At 47.8% G+C, this 25843-nt stretch overlaps 1 protein-coding gene across 1 annotated transcript in view; it reads right to left on the reverse strand.

The window, feature by feature from the left end:
- The window catches only part of LOC119437612 (protein obstructor-E), a 46652-nt gene that overhangs the window by 5080 nt on the left and 15729 nt on the right, over positions 1-25843 (reverse strand). The window contains exons 2-3 of the mRNA XM_037704611.2: positions 7005-7578; positions 6844-6946 (exon numbers count right to left, since the gene is read on the reverse strand). Of these exons, the coding sequence (XP_037560539.1) occupies positions 6844-6946; positions 7005-7578 (677 nt within the window). The remainder of the gene's footprint in view (positions 1-6843; positions 6947-7004; positions 7579-25843) is intronic.

Here is a 25843-nt window from a genome sequence, read left to right on the forward strand (position 1 = left end):
CCAGCAGGCCTGCCACAACTTCCTACAGGGAAGAATCGCAAGACTGCGGCACAAGTCCTAGCCCAAATACCCGAGGAGGACACTGACGACAACACCATCCAAACCATCATTTGGATACCGGGTCACGCTGCCATCACGGGGAACCTGTTGCCGACAGAGCAGCTCGAGAATTTGCACATAACCAAGCACTCATCACGCCGACTGCAGATGACCCTGACCCAGTTGACCCCGAGTATTCAGCAATCCTGAACTACTACAGAGGGAGTCGCTTGCGATATCCCCCACCCCATCAAATACTAAAGACAGAGGATGCCGCTGCCTGGCATAGGCTCCAGACAGGCACTTACACGAACCTACACATATTGCATCGCATGCACCCCACAGCCTACAGGGACAAATGCCCGTGGTGTGGGGCCACACCAACCCTATACCACATTACGGGGAAGTGCACGCTACACAACATAGAACACCATGACACGAACACCAGGAGGGAGCAATGGGAGGCACTGCTGTCCAGCTCGGCCCTCGACGACCAGCTCAAGCTGATCCAGAGAGCAGAGATGGCAAGAGCCAGCGGAGCCCTGGACTAGGGGCCCCGACTATTAGCGATGCCCCATTGGGGCAAGACAAAACTCTTATCTTTGCAATAAAGTTTATCTATCTATCTACGCTTTTGTGGTTATAACATCACGCGTGTCGGCAGTGCTGGCGCGACTGCAGCAGCGGTTACGATGGGTGACCGAGGCGGCGCTTGTGTGGGCGTAGTGTGGTGCCGTTTGAAAAAATGTATGCAACCCTTGTATGCAGCCTAAACAACTTTGCTGGTAATCTGTCCCTATATGAATGTTGCCGCCCCACGAATTTTTTATGCCATTACACACCGACCAGGTAACTTTACCGTTTTTAGGCTCATTCTGTCAGTGCAGAGTATCCATATTTAGCTTCTGAAAGCACGTTAGACATTACTGCCTAGATATTGTGAGATGCTATGTGTGGGAGGGCGCAATGAGTGCGTGAATGAAGCCCACGGATACACGCAAAGTGCCTCGAGCGTCCAGTCGCGCGGCAATTTGGCGTGTATTCGCGGGCTGCATTCAGCACGGAAAAACTCTTTTTATGTAGCACGTATTGTGCAACAGAAAGCCTTCTCGGGAGTTTTTCATGTTGCTCTACAATTTTTTCTCATTGTCACTTTTAATCTAATATTTGAGTTGATTAATTAATTAAGACTAATGTAATTAGGTGGAATGCAAAAAATAATCTGAGTATTTCCAAGCGATGGCATACAAAATGACCTTGGTCCTGTCCAGTTACGTCGCACTTGCATATTTTTAAATCTTGGTGCATGATAGTTGGGACACCCTGTATATCTATATTGCGAATTACTATAACAATAAGTGAAAGAGCCTTGAAATGCAGTGGCAAGTTATTTTTATATTTAATAGACATACCGCTATTTAAGAATGCCACATGGTGAACCATGGGGACCCAAAAACTTATTTGAATTTGCATTTATTTTTTGCAACTATATAAAATCTCGAGATGATACAGGGGACAAAAGGCAATGAGTGCCTTGCAGAGGTCCCTTATCCCGCCCAGTAGCAGCAGTACAGCACACTTAAAGAAATTCACATTTGATACAAAGAATTCTAACAAATAAACAAATAGTTGTACTTGGTGTTTAAGTCTACAGCATAAATGTATCGCTAGTTTAGGTAATGGTATTGTCGAGGTTATACACACTGAATTACAATCAATGTAGCTCACTTGCAATATTCACAAGAAAAAGTACAGCAGATTTGTTCAGCAGACCTTGGAGAATTGCAATCCGATTTCCAGTGAAGCTGTTTCTTTCTTGTATTTATATCACATACTTTAAAAAGTTCTCCGTAAATGACTGTTCCGTTTAAAGTCATGCCCACATGGAATGCTTTGGAGCACTTCTTGTTGGGAATTTTTAAAAAGCCAGTAATTCATCAACACACATGTTACTTCGCGATAACACTTGCCATGGTGTCCTCCCCACCTCATTTTCCGCTGCTAGATTTGATATTGGTTGAGTTCGCAGTTCTCCCAGGGCAGCAGGATAAATTCTGCATTGTTCGTAAAACACATTCATAAAGCACCGGATCGCTTGAATGCGTAATTTACTGCAAATGCCATGATTAGTCTCCTTTTTTTGAAGTTTACCTACATAATGCCCATAACGCGCCCTTTATTTTCGCCAAATATAAAGAAAGTGTCTTGTTCAGTTCACCGAGGGTGCTGCTAGCTGAGACCAAGTAGGAACATCTTGTGACGCTTGGGAATATATGGTTTTTTTTAAACGGTGGCTCAGTAATTATTTGCAATGCTTCTAACAAGACCAGGAGTGTAAAACTTTTGTCGCACAACCAGGACCCCCCTCCCCTTCCCCCGAAATATAAGCCTATTGTAACCTACAGCTATATCGGGACACTGGGAAGCATAGCAAATGACTGCCACATTGCAGGCCCAAACATTCAATAAGAAATTTTTACAAGGACTCTGTTCAATCACTTCACACAGACAGTTTCCTTAGCGTACCACCAATTTTTGTTAAATTTTGTCTTGATGGCTTTTATAGCTCTACCTGGGCAGCGGGCACAACTGTTCCCCGTTCGTTAGACACGCTCATAACACTCTAGAGTGCTTGCATATACATAATTTATTGCGAAAGCCCCAACTGCCCATCTATTTCAAACTTTACCTACGCATCACCCATTACCTTTTCCTTACAGTCCGCAAACATAACGAAGCTGCCTCCTTTAGTTCAGCGAGGACACCAGGCGAACCTAGTATATCGCGCATTAAAAAGTAAAAATACAAAAGATCAGGGTTGAATACTTATTCGTAACAATTCTAAATAAGCCATAAACGTTAAAACTACGCGACACATTGCACTTAAAATGTTGCCTATTCCTTCAAAGTATAAAATATTTAAAACGCAGAGTTCTCTTGGGACGTTGGGAAATATAGCTAATAACAGCAGTTAATAATAACAGTGCTAATGGCCACGTCCTCTGCTGCAGAGGTCTACCAGATAAGAGAAAATACGGGGTAGAATTTCTGATCCATAAGGACATAGTGGGCATTTTGATGAATTCTACAGCATTAATGAGATGGTAGCGGTCGTCTTAATAAAGCTGAATAGGAGGCCTAGAATAAAGGTAGTACAAGCCTACGCCCCAATTTCCAATCACAATGATGAGGAAACAGTTTTATAAAGATGTTGAATTAACAATGAGAAGGGTGAAAACTCGGTATACTGTAGTCATGCGCGACTTCAATACAAAAATGGAGGAAAAGCAGGCTGGTGAACAAGCACTTGGCAACTACGGCATCGATTCTAGGAACACTAGAGGAGAGATGTTGGTAGAATTTGTGGAAAGAAATAGGCTCCGAGTAATGAATACCTTCAAGAAGCGCTGCAACAGGAAGTAGGCCTGAAAAAGCCCTAATGGAGAAACAAGGAATGAAATAGATTTCATACTCTCTGCCGATCCCAGCATAGTGCAGGATGTAGAAGCGTTAGGTAGGGTAAAGTGCAGTGACCATAGGCTAGTGAGGTCTAGGATTTCTCTCAATTTGAAGAGAGAGTAAAATAAGTCAAGAAGAAACAAACCAACCTAGAAGCAGTAAGGGTAAAAGCCGACCAATTCAGGCTGGTACTCGCAAACAAATATGCAGCTTTAGAACAGGAAGATGAAGACAACATAGAGGTAATGAATGAAACCGTAACTAGGCTGATCTTTGAAGCAGCAATTGAAGTAGGAGGTAAGGCACCAAGGCAACCAGTAGGTAAGCTCTCCCCAAGTAACAAAGGACCTAATAAACAAACGGCAAAATGTAAAAGTGTCAAACTCAAGAGATCAGATATAATTCTCTAAACTGTCTAAACTGACCAACAAGAAGAAAGTAAGGGATATCCAAAATTATAACGTGGAAAAGATTGAGGAAGCAGTAAAATATGGACGCAGCATGAAATCAGTGAGAAGAAAACTAGGCACAGGACAAGGCTAAATGTATGCACTGAAAGATAAGCAGGGTAATATCATTAGCAATTTCGATGACATAGTAAAAGCAGCAGAAGAATTCTAAACTGAGCTGTACAGTACCCAGAGCAGCCAAGCTACTTTCATTCGAAGTAGTGATGAACAAGATACAGAGGCCCCTTCTATAACTAGCGATGAAGTTAGAAGGGCCTTGAAAGAAATGACCAGGGGAAAAGCTGCTGAAGAAGCTGGAATAACAGTCGATTTAATCAAGGATGGAGGAGATATACTTGAAAACCTTGCGGCCCTTTATACGCAATGCCTCACGACTTCAAGTGTACCAGAAAGCTGGAAGAACGCCAACGTTATACTCATCCATAAGAAGGGAGACGTTAAAGAATTGCAGAATTGTAGATCCATTAGCTTGCTCCTCAGTATTGTATAAAATATTCACCAAGGTAATTTCAAATAGAATCAGGGCAACACTTGACTTCAGCCAACCAAGAGAACAGGCTGGCTTCAGGAAGGGATATTCTACAATGGATCACATACATGTCATCATACAGGTAATCGAGAAATCTGCAGAGTACAATAAAACCCTCTATATGGCTTTCATAGATTATGAAAAGGCACTTGATTCAGTAGAGACACAAGCAGTCATTGAGGCACTGCGTAGTAAAGGAGTACAGGAGGCATACCTGAATATCTTGGCAAATATCTACAAGGATTCCACAGCTACCTTGGGTCTCCACAAGAAAAGTAGAAAGTTACCTATCAAGAAAGGGGTCAGGCAAGGAGACAAAATCTGCATTGCTATTGACACGTATACATGTTTATCTTTCACCGGTGGCCGCTTTCCACCGGCTAACAAATGTTAAACGTTATCGATCGGCGCAGGACATATTGCCTGGATTTGGCCTTCAATTTCTCAAATCGCGTGCAATTTTCCTACTTCAACGTGTTATCACTGGCTTTACTCAACAATAAAATATAACAAAAACATAGACGCCACCTATGCGGGTGGCATCGTTACACCGCAATTCTGGAATTCTGAAAAATGGGTGCGCCATAAATTTTGACGCCGCCCTGCAAGTTTTCCGTAGAAGCAGCTGCCCTCAAGTTAATAATAAAAAGGTTAACTCAATTTTTTTGATAGTCTTCTCAGAGTAACTTAAGCAGCGGCAAAGTATTTCCGCCTCACCGTAGAGCTCGTATGCGAAGACGACAGGTGTCTCACGGTCGGAGCTTTTTATAAAAAAATCTGTATTGTCTTAAAAAAAAACACTGTATATACGTAGTCATAATCGTAAATCTCAGTAGTTATACGTAGTCATAAGGCATTCCCATATACCAGGTGTTTTTTAGCTGCACCATATTAAAAAATAGAATTGACTGTCGCAGATAGCACAGTTCTTACCCTTGAGCTAAATTACACGATGAGGCGGCCATTACATTAAGTGTAATCGAAATTCTTAATTGGATATGTAATGTGATTAAATTAATTACCTTTTTTAATAATTACTTTACGGCACATATTGCAATGTACGATTTATAGCCGGTGAGTTCGCAAGGCGTATCCACTTGGAACGTATTATCAAGACTACACCAGTGTCGTAATAATTTTAAAATGTCCGATGAAATGCATTGGTTTCAGTTACTTGCGTGCTTTAATACATAAAACAGCGTTTTGACAAAAAAGTAAGTGGTACAAAAGTGCATTTTATCGCAAGTTTGGCGGTACATATCTCGAAACCGGTGCCATTCTGAGAATTCGTTCCAAGTAGATATGGCTTGCTTTTCATCAGCTGCAATTCGTAGGCAGAAATATGTGTGGTAAAGTAATAAATAAAAAGGTAATTAGTGTAATTTAGTTATTTTGATTCTCGTAGAAGCCGTCTCATCGAACTCAACGGTTAGAATTGTGCTGTCTGCCATAGGCAATTTTTAAAATTTGCTGCAGATAAAAAAAGTGTCGTATATGCCCCCATAGGACCCCATATTATGTCACGCGCATAGTGTCACGCGTTACAGACAGACGGACGGATTTCCGAGGGAAGTCGTCCTAGAATGCTTAAGCATTAGTATTGTTTTAAATAAGTGCCCAGATTTCCTGGTCAGACATCGACACCACAGGGTCTAGAAATCATCAATATGGGTGATATCTTGCGATGCACAGCGAGCAAGCGCGACAACCGGCCCCGACAACGGAGAATGGGGCGCCGGAACCGTTGAACCGGGAGCGCCGAGCGGACGACAACGCCTCCCATGAGCCTTTTCGAGTATATGCCGCACCTATCGAGCAGATGGCGCGAGCTTTGAACTTGCGTTGCTCCAAGCCGCCGGAAGTTTAAACTGCTGACGCGCGTCACAACAAAAATCTACGAAACTTCTGTAACAGTTTTCGTGAAGCACTCGCGCCCCCTGTGGTACGTTGAAGTAGACGGCGAAGACCGGCGCCATGATTACATATGAGTGTGGGTGAGAGCTGGAGCCAGCTCTCACCTTGTTGGCTCCAGCTCTCACCCACACTCATATGTAATCATGGCGCCGGTCTTCGCCGTCTACTTCAAAGCTCTCGGCATCCGAAAAGTGAGATCAGATTTTTCTGCCCGGGTCTTTCTCGAAGCACATTAAGTTTGCGAGATAAGCTCAGTATGGAGTGCGGTGCGTAAGCTTGAAAACTGTGTTTTGGGTCTGTAAGTGTCAGCCAGCAACAGAGGAAAAACACGGGGAATGCGAGAGATGGAAATTCTAGACGATGGGTCTACTGCAGCAGTGCTGCGAACGAGTTCTAATCGGGGGGCGAAAGTAATACACGACGAGTGCGTACCTGTGGCGGGGCCGGTCTGGCGGCCTGCTGTTGTGGCCGAGGCCTCTGCTGCTGGGGTCGCTCTTCAGCCTCCTCAGGTTGCGGCGTGGTCGGCGGCAGTTCACTGCATGCAAACACGTCAAGCACACGTGTGATGCCGACAAGCGGCCAGGTATGCTCACCATCCGGGTATGTTGTCGGTGAGCTCGCAGCGCAGCGCGGTCGGGCTGAAGGCAAGCCCCGCGGGACAGCGCTGCAGCCGCGGGTATCCGCCCACGCAGAGCCAGTAGCGGACGCAGCTCTTCTCGATGGGGATGTGGCCGTTGGGGTTGTCCTTGCAGATGGGGTGCTTCTGGCAGTCGGGCACGTTGTCTGGCCAGTCGCAGGCGTGCATCACGTCGTTGTAGAGTAGCGAGAAGGGGCACTGCTGGATGGTGGCCGTGCCGTTCCAGCACTGCCAGTAGCGGGTGCAGCTCGTCTGGTGCGCGAACACACCATACTGCCAGTGGCAGTTCTCGCTGCTTTGGGGACTCTGGCCCATCACGCGCCCGTCGTCGTCGGGGCAGCCCACTCTGTGCGGGTAGTCGCAGTTGTTGAGGAGGCCGCGGTTCTTGCCCGAGAAGGCCAGGCCGTTGGGACACAGCTGCAGCGTGGGTACTCCGTCCTCGCACTCGTAGTAGTAGTCGCAGTACTGCTCGTGCTCGAACAGCCCGTTGTCCTTGCGGCACACGTTCTGGTCCTTGCGCTGGCACCGAGCTTGCGCACAAGACATTGGATCACTTTGAGAGCGCGCACTTTGTCTCGCTTTTGGAATGCACCGACAACAATGGCTGCGGGCCATGCGACGTTAACGGGGAATGTCTGGCTAGAATGTTCATTTCAAATGTTCCCTAGTGATGAAAGGCATAAAAGGAACGTCCTAATTGTTACCATGAGCATTTGCGACACAGCAACCAACTTATTGCGGCGACGGTCGTTACGCGACCTCACCGTTACACGCGCTGGTGTCTCAACCATGTTTTGCCGCTACGTTCGATGCAATACCAGTGTTAGCACACATTAAAGACAGCAACAAGACATACCTAAATACATTAAAGTTACATGCGAACATAAATGGTGGAGTATTACACATGCCAAAGCCTCGTTTCCAAGGGGAATTCACTCGCAGTCATCACCAACATCAAGAGTGAAGCACTATTCTTCACGCAGTGTCAGTAATATAATTTCGTGATGCACCAAGATTTTTAGTCGCGATCTAGTACAGGTTACCACACAGCTCACTGAAGAATGATCACGAGCATAACTATAGGGTCGGATTGTGCAGTGCTCGAAAAGCTTGATTTTGTCTTTGCGGACCTCGAAGTTTAGTTTGCAGTCATACATACTTATTACCACAAATTTTAAAAAAAGTGGAATTAAAAGGCGCACTGACTTCGTGAGCTAGTGGACGTGCATGGGCTATACTTTTCCAATCTGATGAGTTAGAAGCAATTAAAGTATATCGACTTCAATAATGGAGGGCGCGCATTGTGGAAAAATTCTGTTCTCAATTGAGTCAACTGTAAACTGCGAGCTTCAATCAAAACTTCCTTGAAATAAAAAAAAACGAAAATTGATAATGTTCCCACAAGAATTTTCACTCGCAAAATCACTAAAGAATCACGGACACTCGCGTTTCACGGCATGTGCTGCATGGCAAGATGTCGCAATAGGTTTCTATTCTGCGAAAAAAAATAAAGAACTACGAGACTTGGTTTTATAAAGCGAACAAAATACAATAGCGATAGCCGAGAAGAACCCGCTTTTTCTCTTTCATACAGAAACACTTCCCAAGGCGTTTAAAATGTGCTGACACCACATTACACTCCGTAGAAGCTGCTCATTGATAAACACTGACAAGTGACCGATAACGCGCAGGCCATTCGTGACCTGGAAGTACCGGGCTCGCAGCGTTAAAGAAAGGGAACGCAGGCAAGACAGATGATTATTGTTGTGGGACAATGTAAGCAATCACGCGAAGAATCTCGCAGCACACAGGCACAAGGATGTTACATGCCCTAAGTGTGATTGCACATGCATTCGAGCTGCATAACATTCTCCAACTATTCCGTCACTTCAGTGGAACTGCCTTGTTGAACTCGTAGAAACAGCGCATCGTATTTTCGAAAAATTGCGTTTCTTCCAAATGTTGAAGGACCCCTCAGCAGTGACTACATCAGGTCAACGCCATCTAACGGCACACATCCTCATCTGCAAGATATCCCCAGATGTTTAGGAAAACGCGTTGAAACAACCCAATACTAGGATGGAACAACCCAAACTGCTCTTCAGTCTGGATCCAATGCATTTATGCGGATTTCAGCGCTAATAAGTAGATTACCTGGGCTGGTTGGTGATTCACACTGACAGTTAACAGCGCGAAAGAACACGGCACTCATAAAAAAGCTTGCACCCTTTGGGGCTTATCTTGTCCCACAACGATAATCGTCATCTGTCTTTTGCGTTTCCTTTGCTGAGAACTCCGCGCTCGCTGCTTTCCTGTCGAGAATGCTATGCCACGCCGATAACGCGCAGGCCATTCGGGACCTGGAAGTACCGGGCTCGCAGCGTTAAAGAAAGGGAACGCAGGCAAGATTATTGTTGTGGGACAATGTAAGCATCAAAGCGTGCAAATTTTTTGTTTTTTAAGCGTGGGGGACGAAACGTAACCAGCGCTTGTCCCGTATGGTTGCTTTTCATCCCCGTGTTTTTTCGCGCTGTTTGCTGCCAGTAATAAGGAGGGTTGTGGGAATGTTGGAAATATTAAATAAAAATCAAATGGTCCTTGCTGTTCGATTCGCATTGGATTGAATGTTTCACTATTCGATGTTCCTTTCTGTGCGAATATCAAGCACCTAAGAAGCCAGTTATTGACGCTAGCCCACCACGGCGGGCAAGCGTCAGCCGAAAACTGTTCATGCCAAGATATAACGTAGGCATGAAATGTGCTGTGCCAGAACGAGGAATAATTCAGCAGTTCTCTTCTTTTGCTCTAATGGCGGCCAACAAGAGCGTTTAGCGATTATTTTCTTTTTGAGATGTCCCTTTGGTGCTGCTTGATGTATTTCCTGCTCTAAAAATAAGAATGAGCACGGTCAGCACATTATTCACGACGCCGGTCACTTGCTGGACGGCACAGGAGACAATGCACCAACGTTTGTGGAAGGCAAAGGACGCATCGTCTCGGCTGCTGTTGGAACGTTTCCTTATTGAAACGACCGCCGGCACTATTAATAGGACAGGCAGCAAGTGGCCTGCTGTGCGTTCACTATATATCTGTGGGCATGAGAAGACTGACGCTGGCCGAAGTTACGAGGAAACAATCCACAATGTTCATTTGCGCTCGGTCACCGAGAAACATTTGTGAACAGCATATTCAGTTCGTGCCGGACGACGTGACGTGCGCTTTAGTCGTACTACTAACGGCGCGAGTAACCGGTTCATTTTAATTTCTTTTCCTTAACGCGAAAGGAAAGTCACGGAGGAAAGTTCCTACGTTTAAGAGCCTAAAAAAGGCTGGCGTGGCTAAGTATGGCACAGCGAACTTCTCATTTGCTCATTTCTAATGAATATTGCCGGTATCAGTAAATTGGTTGACTTTATTGCGATATCAATTATATGGACTCCCAAGGCGATTCTAGCCGTCGGCGTGATGTTCCGCGTAAAGCCCAAGTGCGCGCCGTATGCTGTGGGTGTGAGTGAAAGCATGCGAGGGTGAGCCGAGAAGGATGGCCGGTCGATCTCGAGCACGAGGAAGGAAGGGAGCAAGCGCGCTGTCTTCCGTCGCGCGCAAGGGGCGTTCTATTCCGGCGACGGCTGCGCGTGGCGCGGCCGCCCTATCTTGAAAGCGACTTGTGGTGGGTACAGGGTCTAGGTGCACCGATGGCTTCGTTTGCGCTGTGTTCTCGCCGCTTAGTTCGCGCTGAAGCCAGAGGCAGCACGAAGGGCTATTCGCTCGCTGCTGCGGCCGCGCTTCCTCACACCAGCGTTCTGACAGCGAGTGTCCGCGGTCATCCAGTGAGATGTGTTCTTGTTAGCCTGTGTGCGCGTGACACCATGCTTGTTAATTTAATAAGTAAGCGAATGTTTACAAGCTTATACTACTATTCTTACTCCGTGCAGCTGTCTAATAATCTGATATCTGAATCGCCTTTCTGGCGAATAAACTCTGTCATCATTTTTTTCTTCTTTTCAATGCGAAGCATTGCCACATGTGGTCTGCCAGGCATGCGAAGCATTCTTCCAGCCGCAGTGCTGGAGAGGAGCGCGGAACGAGCGACAACCGAACCTCTCGATCATTGCACCGCTTTCGGGATCCCTTGGTGGGACACTGCATCGCAGGCAGGCCGTAATTTGAAATTGGGAAGGTATGCATTCTACTTTACTGGACAGCTCGTTGCCATGGGCGCTGAAGCATCCCGGGAGCGTTAGATTTCTGCAACAAAGTGTCGTAAAATTGAATAGCAACAGTGGTCACATATATAAAGATGCAAGGTTATATCTTCATGTGCCTAAGCAAACTTATAAAATCGTGTCATTGCGGGCAAACAGTGCACTGCTATATACATATGTTATTGAGGCAGACACACATAGATAGCGAGGCGTCCTGAGCAAATTTATGCTGATTATGTATTAAAATTCGTGGCTTATTATTTATTCCAACAGTGCGTGGTATTTTCTTTGCGCATTCACAGATAGTTAAGGAACGACGACAGAAGAGAGTGTTGGTTGCAGTCATTCCTTCCGTAAGCCTGCCGTCATTTGGGCAGCTGTTGTAGCCCCAATAGAAACGGCCTGTAAGAAATCGACTACCTACGACAGGCGCTGCGGTCACTTCGAGAAAATAGAGAAGCTATGCAGAACATTTCTGTCGCAGCGGCAAAAAATACTGTAGTCACGGGAGCTAATTTACGTTCCAAAATGCGATAAAGTCCTTTTTTTTTTCATTAGTAGAAAAAATGTTCTCTTTTTCTACAGGAATAGAGCGCTCACGCTATCCCTCACGCCAATTCAGTGTGACTCGTTTGATTTGGCCATCCTCTTTTCGAGGAGAAAAATGATTTGCTAATTAAATACGGTACAGATTCCAAGGTTCTGCTTTCAGTTGCAGCAGCGTACCTTGAAACGACGTTGTTCGAGAATCGCTATCTTTATAACACAACCTTCATAACACTTTCAATAAAAACACGTAGACCGCAGATGAGTCGTGGCCGAGCAGTTTCGACGAAAAAAGGTGAACTCCGAGATCGCACTGGTGCGCACAGTTGCATTCAACGGGCCGGTTTTATTCCGATAAGTGGCGTATTGTTTAAGGCACGGCCTGCCATGTCCGAGATGTGGCAGCCGCGAGGAGGAGGACCAATCAGAAGTGAGGAGTTCAGTGATGGCACGCGCCAAGACGCCGAGGCAGAACAAGGCGCTTCTTGGGACGAGAGTGCGCGAGATGTCGCGGCATGGCTCCGACGTTTTTACTATATACCATGACTTTGCTCAAGCTTGGCACTATAGGTTGCAACCCATGGCGGGGATTCCGAATGGTGGTAGAGTCTTCTTGGAATCTCCGAAAGAACATCCGCGCTGAAGGCCTTATACTCGCGTTGCTAAGGTTCCTGCGGTCTCCGGGCCTTCACGATATACTTTAAGAACGCCGCCTCCTACCACTCTCTAGTGTACGTGGTTTGTTTGTGCTCTTCTCTCTTTCTGTCCCTTCCGCTATCTTTCTCTTTATGTCCCCGTACTCCTATTCACCCCCCCCCCCCCCTTGCAGGGTAGCCAACCGGAACTACCTCTGATTAACCTCCCTGCCTTTCTATGCATCCTTGTGAGCGGTGCAGTGCATGAGAATATACTTGTGTCCTTTATGGTGGATCAACATTGCATGAGATTAACGTTGCATAGACTCAAAGACCCATCGTCGTTAGCTGTACTATGGTGGCTAGAAGGGGTAGTGTGATGGGCCGGAGCTGCAGAAAATGGCAATGATACAAGGCGCCCCTCTTAGGGGCCGCTGGGTGCGCGTTCAGCCGATGCAGCGGTGCACAGCGACAGCCGAATGCTGGCTGCCATTCTGCTTTTTCTTTGCGAGGCTATACTTTTCGCATACATTGTGCACATATGTGCTTTTATCCATTCGCCAAGCCTTGCATGTGTGTGCGAAAAGACCAAGAAGCGGCGCCATGACAGCCGGGAGCGCATTGTAATCAGGGGCGGATCCAGGTTTTTTCTGAGGGGGGGGTCAGCCTCTGTCAATGATGATGATGATGATAGTAGCCTTTATAATTTACCGAAATTCACCGTTTCTGCTCACGATAAACCCGCGTTTTATACGGCTAGAGCAACACCTGTAGCCCGCCGTGGTGGCTTAGTCAGTTCAGGCGTTGCTCTGCTGAGCATGAGATCGCGCGGTCGCATCCCGGCCGCGGCGGCCGCATTTCGATGTAGGCGAAATGCAAAAACGCCCGTGTGATTGCGTTGCAGTGCACGTTAAAGAACCCCAGGTGGTCAAAGTTAATCCAAAGTATTCCACTACGGCGTGCCTCATAATCAGAACTAGTTTTGGCACATAAAACCCCAGAAAGAGGAAGAAGCCCTATAGCGAAGCCAGGTATCGGTTTCTCCGAGCTTATAGGAAAAGGACGTTACCCAATACAGCCATGTGCTTGGCGGCTGTGCCTGATAATACAGGCTGTTCAAAACTAAGCTTTGTGGTTTTCTTAAAATTAGGCACTGGGAGGCACGCGAAGACCACCTGTGCAAATAAGTTATGTGGCCAGGGGGGCACAAAGTGAGATGATAATTATCGCTGTGAGCAGCCCAATTAACTAAAATTGAACAATTATTTTTGTTGACTGCAGTAAGTGGGTATGTTTGTACTGAAAACTTAGAGGCAGTCGTGTTTCTACACAGTATCAGTCGGAAGAATTCTAGCGTGTTCGTGCTCCGAGATATCCGACTCCAAATTTCTATTGTACTGCGCAGAGTTATCGACTCGACGCGAGAGCGGTTTATGCTTTGCGTTGCTTGGAAGGGAGGCATTTTGAACATTTTTAGGGCATTGACATCTTGATGGGTGAAGTGTTGTCATGAGATTTGTGCATGACAACACCAAAGTTAAAGCGGCAGTATGAAATATTCGTTAGCATAGCTAAAAAAGGTTTCTGCTGTTGATGGTGCAGTTGTTGCTTTTGATTTCAATAAAACTTACAATACTTGGAAATCAACAGTCACTTTATTTGCGTAGCCCAAACAAGGACCATGCCCGGTCGTCTAGCCACCATTACGCGCGCGCACTGCCCTCCGGCTTCTCCGCTCGCGCCATTATCTCGGCATGGCAGGTGCCGCCACCTTTACAGGCTGCGCGGTCGCGTGTTACGACAGCGGTTACGGGTTCTTCGATTTTTTATTTTTATTTCGCCAGCCTTGAGGGGAAGGGGGGCAGTTATTATTTTTGCCAATGCCTCCGCCGCCTTGTCAGACTAAACGCTGCACCCAACAGCCGCGTCACATCAGGGAGGAGCTTTGCGCCGATCCTCACTTTCTTGCATGCGTAATCATGCGAACGACAATTAAAATTTGGAGTTGGATATCTCGGAGCATAGACATTCTAGAAGAATTCTTCCAAGTGAAACTGTGCAGAAACACGACTGCCTCTAACTTTTGAATACAAACATACACACTTACTGCAGTCAATAAAAAGTTAATTATTCAATTTTAGTTAATTCGGTTGCTGACAGCGATAATTATCTCACTTTGTGTCCTCCTGGCCACAAAAATTATTTGCGCAGGTGGGCTTCACGTGCCTCCCAGTGCCTAATTTTAAGAAAACCATAAAGCTTAATTTTGAACACCCGGTATATCAGCCTGTATTGTTTCTTAAAATAAAATTTTGGATGGTCTCTCGCGGGTTCGTTATCCATGCGTAACCACGGGTCCGTCTTTGGAGTTCTGTTGGGACACCTTGATTTCCTTAAGAAGATTCTTTGTGTTCGGCTGAGACACCTTCGTTTCAACGCGGCAACCACTACGCTGGTTGTTTACGATATGCGAATCACCGCGTATGAAGACTCACGACGCCACATACAAGAAGAACGATGCGGCGTAGTAGCCGTGAGCGCGAGCCAGCGTCTTCAAGTTTTGTTTCCCACGCGACGTCATCCTTTTAGCCAAGGCGCGCATCTGCTCCCGTTTCTCTAACCACGCGACGCCATCGTAGGCCCGCGCACTGGCGTTGGCCGCTGACGTCACGCTCCCCCACTTCGCAGCCGCTGCTCGAGGCTTCGCCCCGCTCCGCGAGAATGCCCACTCAGATAAACGGATCCGGTGGCTTTGAGCCTCCTATGCTTAATGTACGACAATAAAACTGCGAAGTTACAATGAAAAACTTGTAGCGTACGAACGGTACTGTGCTCGTACTGGATATTGTCAACGTGTAACTGTGATCACAATGAGTGCTACAGTTAAAAAAAAAAGTTGCCTATGCGTAGTTCTTAGTTTAGCTGTTAGTTGTTATTATTTATATATGAACACTTCAGCGAGAGATCTCTTTCATTAAGCAGGTTGGTCGCGGAACCGATGACAGCAAATGAGGCAACCGATGACACCCCAATGTGGAACTAAGTTGACCAGGCGCGAAGGCGCTCGCGCGGACATCGGCGTGCTTGTCAAAAGTCGGTCCCCTCGTTCATTCGACGCCACCGATGGGACGAGTAAGGCACGGCCGGCGCCAGGAGGTCCAAGGTATTCATGAGAAAAATTAACTACGGCAAATTCACGACACCACACCCCTACGGAGTACAAGTAAGCGTGTGAGCGAGATACCTTTACTTCTACATGGCTGATACCACTGGTACTCACGAAAAATAATTTTGAAGAATGCTGGTGGCCATATTTTTTTTGACAGGGCCATCCTCCTATCAGCGAGGGGGTGATACAGAAATCTGAGGGGGGGGGGGGTCAGGACATCCGGACATCCCCCCTGGATCCGCGCCTGATTGTAATTGTGATATGTCGGTGACTGACGTCGGGAATGTCTGACACATGGTGCACCTTTTTAAGGCCTTAAATGGGTCGTTGCGCGATGGCCATGAAAAAAAAAACGAAAAAAAAAAAACGCGGCGTCTAGTCGAGGGGTACAGAAAAAAAAAAAAAAAAACACGTGACCTTCTGCGAGCGAGCGGCGGGTGGAGAGGAGAACGAGAGGCGTGCGCAGACAGAAAAAAAAATGTGGGCAGCTTGCACTAGTGGTGCAAGGCTAGAGTAAACAGCGGAGCTGGTGATCGACCTAGCTTGTTCTAGGTTTTACTAGGCTTGGCTAAGTTTTGCTAGGAAATGCTAAGTGCTGCTAGGCACGGTATTCCGAATCGGCTCGCCGCCGACGCGCAGATTCTCGTTTGGCCGCGCGACGCGCTTCAAGAAGCCGCTTCTTCTTCGGGTGTCCGGATCTTGTTTGGTCGTCCCATGTCAAGGGTACATGGACTCGCCAGAGTCGACGAGAATTCTGCCAGTTCTGCCGCCGTCGCGGCGGCTCCGAGCTTTATCTCCTCGGTGACGTCACGGCCAAGCTGCGCCTCCACACTTGCCCGGGCGTGGCTGATCGAAACCTGCCGAGCCGCCGCCAGAGGCGCCTGCTGCAGTCACGGACTAAAACCCCTATATATAAAAAGTAGCGCCATCCACTTCCCTCCTCCTCCGTTCCACTATCGCGCTCGGCGCGACCAGCGCGATCGAGGCGCGATATCGACAGTGGCGCCGCCTGCGTCGGGCTTGCCGTGGCAGACGACAGCTAACGCGCTACCAGAGGAAATCCGAGGAAAACTTCGATCGCGCCCTGCGGAGAAGTTTTTGAGGCGCGATTTTGCTTCGTCAGTCAGTAACTGGTCTTAATAATGCCGTTTTGGAAGTGGCAACGCGACGATGCGAGACGGCGCAAATATCAAGTGTGCAGCAAGCGTTTGCGCACGCCGGATGGTAAACAAAAAAAGCCTTTTGCCCTCGCCTTGTCGGTTGCGGCAACTTAAGGCGCAGCAGCATGCCATCACAACGAAGTTCTTGTCCCTAACACATTTGATCCGTTTGTGCGTAGAGCACTTTCGTCGCACAGGCCCGAGAATGGCAGTCGGAGCGCGCTGGAAAAAAAAAAGTTGTCGCAGTTTCACCTGAAAGGTGAAGCATCAATTGCGATAGCAAATTTGAAGAGAGCTATACTGAGTAATGATAGCAGCTTTATCAGCTGTATAAACTTGGACATGCAGCAGCACCGGCAACACGCAGAACTGTTGTCGACGCCGTCGGCGTTTTGCCCGCGTTCGCTCAAAATGCGTGCGGCGTTGGTGAGTGTTGCCGGAGCCTCTGATATAAATAGGCACTTGGTGCCGCAGCTAAACATCGCCTCCCTCCCCCTCCCCCCACGGCCTTTCGTGCGTCGGAAGAAGGCACGTTTGCTCTACATATATGGTGATTGTAGAGGAGGAAATAGACGCCTACTTCTGCAGCCATTAAGGGAGCACAGAGCAGAACGCGCGTTTGTTCTCCGCCGTGCGTTCACTCCCCGTGAAAGCGCGCGTCCCTCGGGCCCTTTCACTCGCACATACAGCGTTCGGCGCGCGGCGACGATTTCATCTCCATTGACGTCATACGGAACCTCACGGCGACGGCGACGCCGACGGCAGAAATCTGCTTTTGAGTGTCCATATAATTGCTATCGCAATAAAAAAATACAAAAGCGCAACGCGTGCTTCCACGTGACATGGATTGGCCAATGGGGGAGCGGAGGAGGCTGGGGCGACAGGAGGCGGCGAGGAGAAAACGCCGGGGCGAGCGCGGTGGCGGCAAGATCTAAGAATGGCGCTACTTTTTATACATAGGGGCTTTATGACGGACACCGCAAGGTAAACATACCTGGTAGCGAAGCTTCCATAGAAGCCCATACGTTCAAAACATGGCGGCTTATCGCCGGTTCATAAAGTCCCTATATAAGAAAAGTACCGCCATCTACTCTTTCCTCCGCCGCCTCCTCTCCTAAAGCGCTTGCTTTTTTCTTTCCTTTTTGCTTGCGAAAGCCAAGTCGACGGTGGCGCACCTAGAAAGTCCACGTTGAAGCTTTCAGGCAGGGCGCGCGCCGCCGCCGCCGCCGCCGGCGACTGCGTCTGCGCAGAGGACTTTCAACATGGCTCTGAGGCGGAAAAAAAGAAAATATAAAGAAGTGAAAAGCGCGCGCTATCATCGTCCAATCGGAGAGAGAAGCGGCGTTTATCAAAGGATGGCGGTACTTTTCTTATATAGGGACTTTACCGGTTCATGGGGCTTAGCGACATCTGTGTGAGGAGGGAACACTTCCGGCGGAAGAAAAAATAGTTTGACGTCACATCCGCTTAAAACAGAAGTGACGTCATTTTGTTTTCATAGGCGCAAAATTTGTTTTCAGAGGCCTGCCATTACAGCTTTGTATTCAAATTCCCCGCCATTCGACTTGATGGGCATTCCGAGCTTTCAGCGCGGAAAGCGATGCAAGAAAAGGTCAGCCGTACGGGTGTCGAAATCGCATCGCTGCACAGAACATACTTTCTTTGGAGGCCGACGAACGCTTTGGGCGTAGATTGCGTAGAGTGCTCGTCCTTTCGTCCAATGCCAAGCCCGTCGGCCGGTGCTGTCGCACGAAAACAACTAAAGTAAACAAGTATCTGACGGTTGCAACTCACTACTTTTGACTGCACAGGTTAAGAAACAATAAAACAACCCGCGTCATCTAATTCAGACAAACGTCGGCATGCAAAACAAAGCAGCATGTGAGGGGGGCGTATTGTAACAGGTGAACTTTACGAGCGCGCCTTTCCACGCACTCCAAGAGCTGCATTGCATTGCAGGTGATAGCGGCGTCAACGCCCGACGCTATCAATGCGCGCTCTCACGGTGGGCGCTGAAAAAAGGTATTTATTGATAATGATCAAGTAAAATAGAGGTGTATCTGCTTTTGTCTCGAAAGGGAAACAGCGCGTAAAAACACGACAGGAAGACAAGAAGGGAGACACACACCAGCGCTCCATGCGTATATACAATGGATTAGAAATTGTATTTTCGTTGAATGAACATAAATGCGTCTCGCTTTAATGAAAAATCGATTTTTTATTTCCCAGTGTTTATTCCCTCCAAACATAGTCGCGCTTCAATCGCTGCTCCCATAGCCACCCTTGCTGATGTCGGTGACAATTGGTTCTGAACCGCTTTTCGCCCGAAGCTTCGCGACCTATGTGGATCGACCTTGGACACCGCGCGCGTTCGGCGCAAACGCGGGGAAACGCGGACGGCGCTGGCAGCAGCTCTGCGCGTTGCCTCGTTGGTGCTGCTACAATTTCTTTCTCTCTCGGTCTCATTTTCTCTTCCTCTCTGCCGAGCATAGCGCGCGCCGTACCCATGCTCTCCTTCCCTCTCCTTAACTTCCAATGTCAAGGCAACATGTGCACGGCATGGAGAGGAGGCGAAGCACACGCTGCTCCGCGAGATGGTTCCTAGGCAACCCAGGTGACTTATCGCTTAGCGATGTTTTTTTCCGACGCGTTACGGACTTACGGCCGGCTTAAACAGCTCCGCTGTTAGAACAGGTGTTGCGTCGCTGGCCTCACGCGACGGCAGTTGTCGCGTGACGCCAGCGACGGAGCCAGAGAGACGGGCATGGAGGACGCTTGCCAGGGGCCTAGCGGGTTGTGCGCTACGGCCGAGGATGCTCGCCAAGCGAGAAACTACGTGCGAAGTGGCGGAAGCAAGGCGCTTGACCGCTGCTTTCCCCAGCTGAGAGGATGCAACGTAAAGTCGAAGAGAAACGTCGTTGGCGCGATGCCGCAGCTAAGCGTCGAAAACGAGCCGAACTGCGAAAGCAGGAACGCAACGATGCGAGACGGCGCATTACCAAGTGTGCATGCAGGCTTTCGCCTTCGCGTGTTACAGGAGTATAACATGTTGCCGAACCTTTTTATTTTTTTTTCGTCACTGCATGCGCCCGATAGAGTAAATTGAGTAGTAGATAAAATGCGGTTATTCCTGTTTTAATTTAAACTTATACTGTAATTGCGTCATCGACAACTGTGACCTCGAACCCGTGACCTCGAGCTCAGCAGCGCAACACCGTAGCAGCTACCGCGGCGGGTAACATGGAATAAGCTTTGAAAGTCAGCAGCACCAGTTTCATTTAAACAGCGCTTTCATTCCCTTCTGCATGATATTTCGGCGCATACGGAAACACGGGACGGTATCCTGTGTCAGGTGCGGCTGACTAATCGCGCGGTATTTCCACAACTTCTGCATTGATTATGCTGCGATAAGTGCTTTTACTGCAATAACATTTATATGGACACTCCAAGCGCATTTCCGCCGTCGCCGTGATGTTCCGTATAAAGTCCAAACACGATAACATAAGCTGTATGTGCGAATGAAAGCTTGCGAGGGACGATCGCGGCTCAATTTCGCGCGCGTGAGGCAGGAAGGCGGGGGGGGGGGGGGGCGGAAGCGCGGAGTTTTTTGTCGCGCGCGAGGCACGTATGAGAGGTGACGGAGGGGGGGGGGGGGGGCGTTCTACTTCGGCGGCTGCTGCTTACGGCGCGGTTGCGCTGGCGCCATATCTATAAAACGATTAGCGACGTGGACAAAGTGCGCCGAGTGCCGGTAGCTTCGTATGCACGAATAGTCGACAGCTGGGTGAGCTGGTACGGAGTCATCTTTTTTAACAAACTGCGCGGTGGGCAGGACACGAGGAAAGAAGTCATACAGAGGAGCGCAGACTAACAACTGATTTATTGAAAACACGTAATCCACCTTAAATAGTGTCCAACCTAGGTGACGTGTCACCATCACCGTTAACAGCGTAGCAAGAAAAACGTTCACCTAAAATCTAAAAAAAAAAAACCAGCCTACACGCGGAAAGCCACGTGAGTCAATGGTAGCACGTGGAACATAGGTACGCATACTCTATGTCACATACATTATTCGACGAGTGGCTAATGCACCCCTCTCCCTTCCTCCTAATGTGTAAAGCCTCTATTATCTTACGGCCGATGGATCTACTTTCCCTGGAAACAACTTCCGCGTCCTTGAAAACAGGCCTACAACCACACTCTCGGCAGTGCGCCGCCAAATATAAACCCGGGCTGTTGGAAAGCGATCGCTCATGCGCCCTTAATCTCACGTTAATACACCTCCCGCTCTCTCCGATATATGTTTTACCACACGTTAAGGGCGCCGGATAATATACGCCTTTCTTGCACGGCACAAGCTTGTCCCTATGTTGGATATGGCACTCATATCTACGTGACGTGCCGGCACACTCTTTCATTTGCCTTTCTAAATTGCAGACCTTCAACAGCTTAGCTAGAGCTGAAAGGGCCATGTGTACACCATAATGCCCATCTTTCACCTTCTTGCTGCCTTGTGCTTCTTTAATCACACGTATCAATTTATTACAAGCTGAGGCTTTCACGTGGTCTGGGTACCCAGCGATGTTTAATCTTCCAGCCTGCTTCCGAAAGCTATCCTGCACTTTATGAAAACATGATTTTTCCAGCGCTGCTTGCAATGCGATGAATGATATCCCAGTCTTTATCACCGTGGAGTGACTGGAAGCATAATTTAATAGTGGTTTCTTGGCCCTAGGGTGCTACGCCCAACAGACATGATCAGTGACAAATCCAGACAAATCCAGAAACTGAAGCTTGAATTGATGCCAATATTCTAATGCAAACTTTAGGCCTAGGCCGTGCGTACTAAACAGCCCGAGAACACAGTTGGCGGTTTCCTTATCTGTGGTCTTCCCAAAAACACCAACAACACCATCAACGTAGCGGAATATTTTGACAGAGTCTTTCACATAGTCTTGAATGATTCCATGCACGCCGCTGAGAAAAATGCCACTGAGTATTGGGGCGACACTGGATCCGATGCTGACATCGGTTTTCTGCATGTATAGTTCATCTTCGGCACATACTGCAGTGGAATCAAAATAAAGGTTCAAAAGTTCCAGGAACGTTTCCCCCGATGAATTGCTTCTTTTTGCCTCGTGGTTGAAATACGTGTAACATGTTTTAACACTTCGAAGAGCTTCTTGATGCGGCAGGGAATAGAATAGATCTTCAACGTCAATGCTGGCAGTAGCGCAGCGTCCGGGGTTGTTTTCCCTCAGGAACTTCACCAGCGAACTCGATCTGAAGGGATCCTTGACACAGAGTCGTCAAGTGCTTCTGGAGGTATCCGAATATCCTTTGAAGCCAGGTGTTCCTTTCCGAGACTATTGTTCTGAAAGGGGCCTGAAGGCTTGTGTGTCTTTACTGCGTAAAAAAACTTGAAGCGTCAGTTTTGCGGCCTTTTTCACGACTGCGCGCCCACTTGCTTGAGGCCTACGTCCTCAGGTACGCTAAAGCTCGTTGTCGCAAATCGTTCGCGCATCTGTCTATTTTTCTGAAGTTCTTCGCTATCGCTTCTTTTGCTTTCGCCGCATACAAATCCTCCGACATTACCACGAAGAATCCTTTGTCCAAAGTCAACACCCTGAGATAATTTTTGACGAAGCAATTAACAAGTGGGCGCAGACTCACCCAATTTTTTTAGCCTTCTACTGTCCTTGCCACTGCTTGAACGCGCTCCTCTGAAGCCCTGGCCCTTCGGTCGTCTGGAACCTTGTTGGACACTGCTTTCGAAAAGGTCAACCTCTCGCCTGGTGAGGGGGAGGGGGGGGGCATTGAAAGGTGAGCTTAAGCCCCTTTTGAAGAGTCTTTAAGTGGCTTTCCGGAACCTGCTGGTTTCCAAGAACAAGTACGTTCTCATGCTGTCCACGCTGTTTCTTTTTCTTTGAGAGAGTGCGGAAAATTATCCTCCACAGAAACTCTGTTGTCTCGTCGCTCTTCTTAGACCACTTGTCTCACTTCTTTCCTCGTGTCCTGTCCCACCGCGCAGTTTGTTAAGAAAGTTGAGCTTCGTATGTGCTGTGCTTTCGACGTTTAGTTCGCGTTGAAGCGAGATACAGCACGAAGAGCAATTCGCTCGCTGCTGCTTCCGCGCCTCCTCACCACAGCGTTTTGACAGTGAGTTTCCGCGGTCATCGAGGGAGATGTGTTCATGCATGTTTACCTGTGCGCGCATGACACCGTGCCAGTTAATTTAGTTAGCGAATGTGTGCAAAGTTTATACGGCCGATAAAACTAATATCCTTACTTCGTATAGCTGTCTACTAATTTGCTATCGCAATCGATGCTTCGCCTTGCGAAACTACGACTTTTTTCGATGACCTCTAGCTGCTTTGAAGTGATGTTTCAAATGAAGCAGTCGTTAGTTCTGTGTATCTCCGTTTAATATTATGGGCCGACTTCTTCCGTCGCAAAAAGCATCCCTCGGAACTAAAAAAATTACACTTTTTTCTGCGGCGCACGATCTGTGCCCATTTTTCAGCCACGTGCAAAACAAGAGCCTGCTTTCGAAGGCGTGGCGGGGCTACATTCTGCGAAGCGATGTAACGCGTTCAGGAAACGGCGCGCTTCTCGAATATTCCGTGAACACTCAACTTGCACCCTTTGGAGAGAGAATTGCTTCCACGTCACACGTGTAGCCACCATAGTTGTATAGCGCTTCACTAGAGCTATACACTCCAACACGTGCGTTGGATGTTCTTGTGCAATGAATGATCGTTGTGCAGAAAAGCTGCCCTTCTTGGCGAGAACACGGTGTGCAGTGCAATGAAATATTTCATCACGTGGGTGGTGCGTTTTGAAAGGAACATATAAAAGCAGCATGTTTCGGACGCTAGCCAGGTCGACTGCATATGAAGGGATTTTTAACAATCCAATCGTGTTTAATTTTTATGTACTACCTGGGGTGGTATTCTCGAGTAGTCGCTTACGGGTGCCACACTTCACGTGGCTCAGCACTGGATGCCGCCGACAAATTTTCACCGACCTCTTGGTACAGTACCTGGAATGCTGCCGCCCTTAGACGCGACCGGTACCGAGTAACGGCAAATATGTTAACTGCAACTGAGCATTTTTTAAAAAATGTCATACAACTTAAAAGTGATCACCCCGTAGATAGGCAACTGCAAGCGGAATTAATAAAAAAATTAAATTATGGGGTTTTACGTGCCAGAGGCACGTAAAACCCCAATTATGAGGCACGCCGTAGTGGGGGGACTCCGGAATAATTTGGACCACCTGGGGTTCTTTACGTGCGTCTAAATCTAAGTGCACGGGTGTTTTCGCATTTCGCCCACATCTAAATGCAGCCGCCGTGGCGGGGATTTGACCCCGCGACCTCGTGCTAGCAGCCCAACACCATCAGCAACTCCGGTGGGTAACAACAATGCTTCACATAACAAGGATTCCTGCGGTGCGTGGAACCAGCGTAATTTTTTTCTGGCAATGAATGGCGACGGTGCACACGACTTGTGGTTTTTTAGTTGGACGAAAAAAAAAAAAACATCCGCTAATGAGTGACATTAGTACTCATTTTTGTAATTATTGTAAAGCGCCTACAAAATTTGCCATAAAATGTCTGCTAATAATGTTAAACCCACATTATTGGCGGTGTGAATGTGACTGCTTTAATCAGGCGGCAGGTGCTATTCTAATCTCGATGGCTGCTTTTGCGACACAGCACCGCCTTCGGGGTCGATCCAAGTCACAACGAAAAAATTGTAAAGTTTCTTCGCCGGAGTACAAAAAATCCATCGTCTTACTAACGTGTTACTGATGTCGGGACGCACACAAACGCTACCCCATCTGGGATCACATTTTGCAGTGGAGCTGGACATCGCCTGCAAAATGGTTCGTACAGCAGTGCTTGAGATGTGCATATCTTCTTTTTTTTCGCACGTACACATCTGGATTGTCGTCAAATGGCAATATAAATTCTGAGAATGTCTCTAACATCTGATCAGGCGTATAGAACATGATTGTACGGCTGTCATACCCAGTTTCTCGCTGGGATGAAGTGAAAATAAAAAGGATTATTTGAATTTTCAAAGTAGGTTGCCGCAGAATCTAGGAACTGCGTTGAATTTTTTGCCGTTGATGCAGCCAGTCTCTAACGGCGGTATGCAGAAGGGTTGCCACACGTCACTGAAGTGAGCCACGACAAGCTCCAATCGTCGCAGCGTGGCGTGTTTTCCAGTGACAGATGGCGCCACCGTTCTGGTGCAGTGACATGGCCTGTATGTGACCCGCTATATCGAGAACCACTCACAAGATCGCCAAGATAACGCCCAAATGTCGAGGTGAGATAAAGCGTAGGGAAAGTCCACAACACCATTTACTTCCCGTGAAGGGGGAGAAAACAGCTACTGCCTAAAGCGGGCATGCAAGACCTAGTGCCGCCATCTCAGGCGATGACGTCAATTTTGTGGCATCCGTGTAAATCAAGTGCACGGGACAAGAAGCGCTTCTCCAGTAAAAGAACACGCAATTTAACATTTTAGATAGAATTTTGGACACGATGTCGTGTTTCTCTATTGTGTCTCGCACACATTCTTGCACCGCACATGTGGACATCCAGCTGCATTGGTCAGTGCATTTGAAAACAGCAAAACCTTCTTGAAAGGCGCACTCAGTCGCCGCCCTTTGCGCCGTTCCCTTGACACGTCTACTGCTCATCCGAGGCACTTTGCGGTGGGTTCCATCGTTTCGGGCCTCTTCAGTATAAATGCCTTCAAGTGTCCAATATTCGGCCCCACATGCATCCCCGAGGACACTTGTGTCAACGCGAGCGGTCTGACGAGTGAGAGCATGTGCGTGACTCAGGAATGAAACAAGCTTACCATTCGCTTCTGTCGGATGACTTAATAAAAGCGAGAACGCACCAATCTCGATGGCTGCTTTTCAGACACTGCACCGCCTTCGAGACTGACCCAAGTCACAACAAAAACATTGTAAAGTTTCTTCGCCGGAGTACAAAAAATCTGTCGTCTTACTAACGTCTTACTGATGTCGGGACGCACACAAACGCTACCCCATCTGGG

This window comes from Dermacentor silvarum, chromosome 1 (assembly GCF_013339745.2).
Source record: "Dermacentor silvarum isolate Dsil-2018 chromosome 1, BIME_Dsil_1.4, whole genome shotgun sequence".
Lineage (NCBI taxonomy): Eukaryota > Metazoa > Arthropoda > Arachnida > Ixodida > Ixodidae > Dermacentor > Dermacentor silvarum.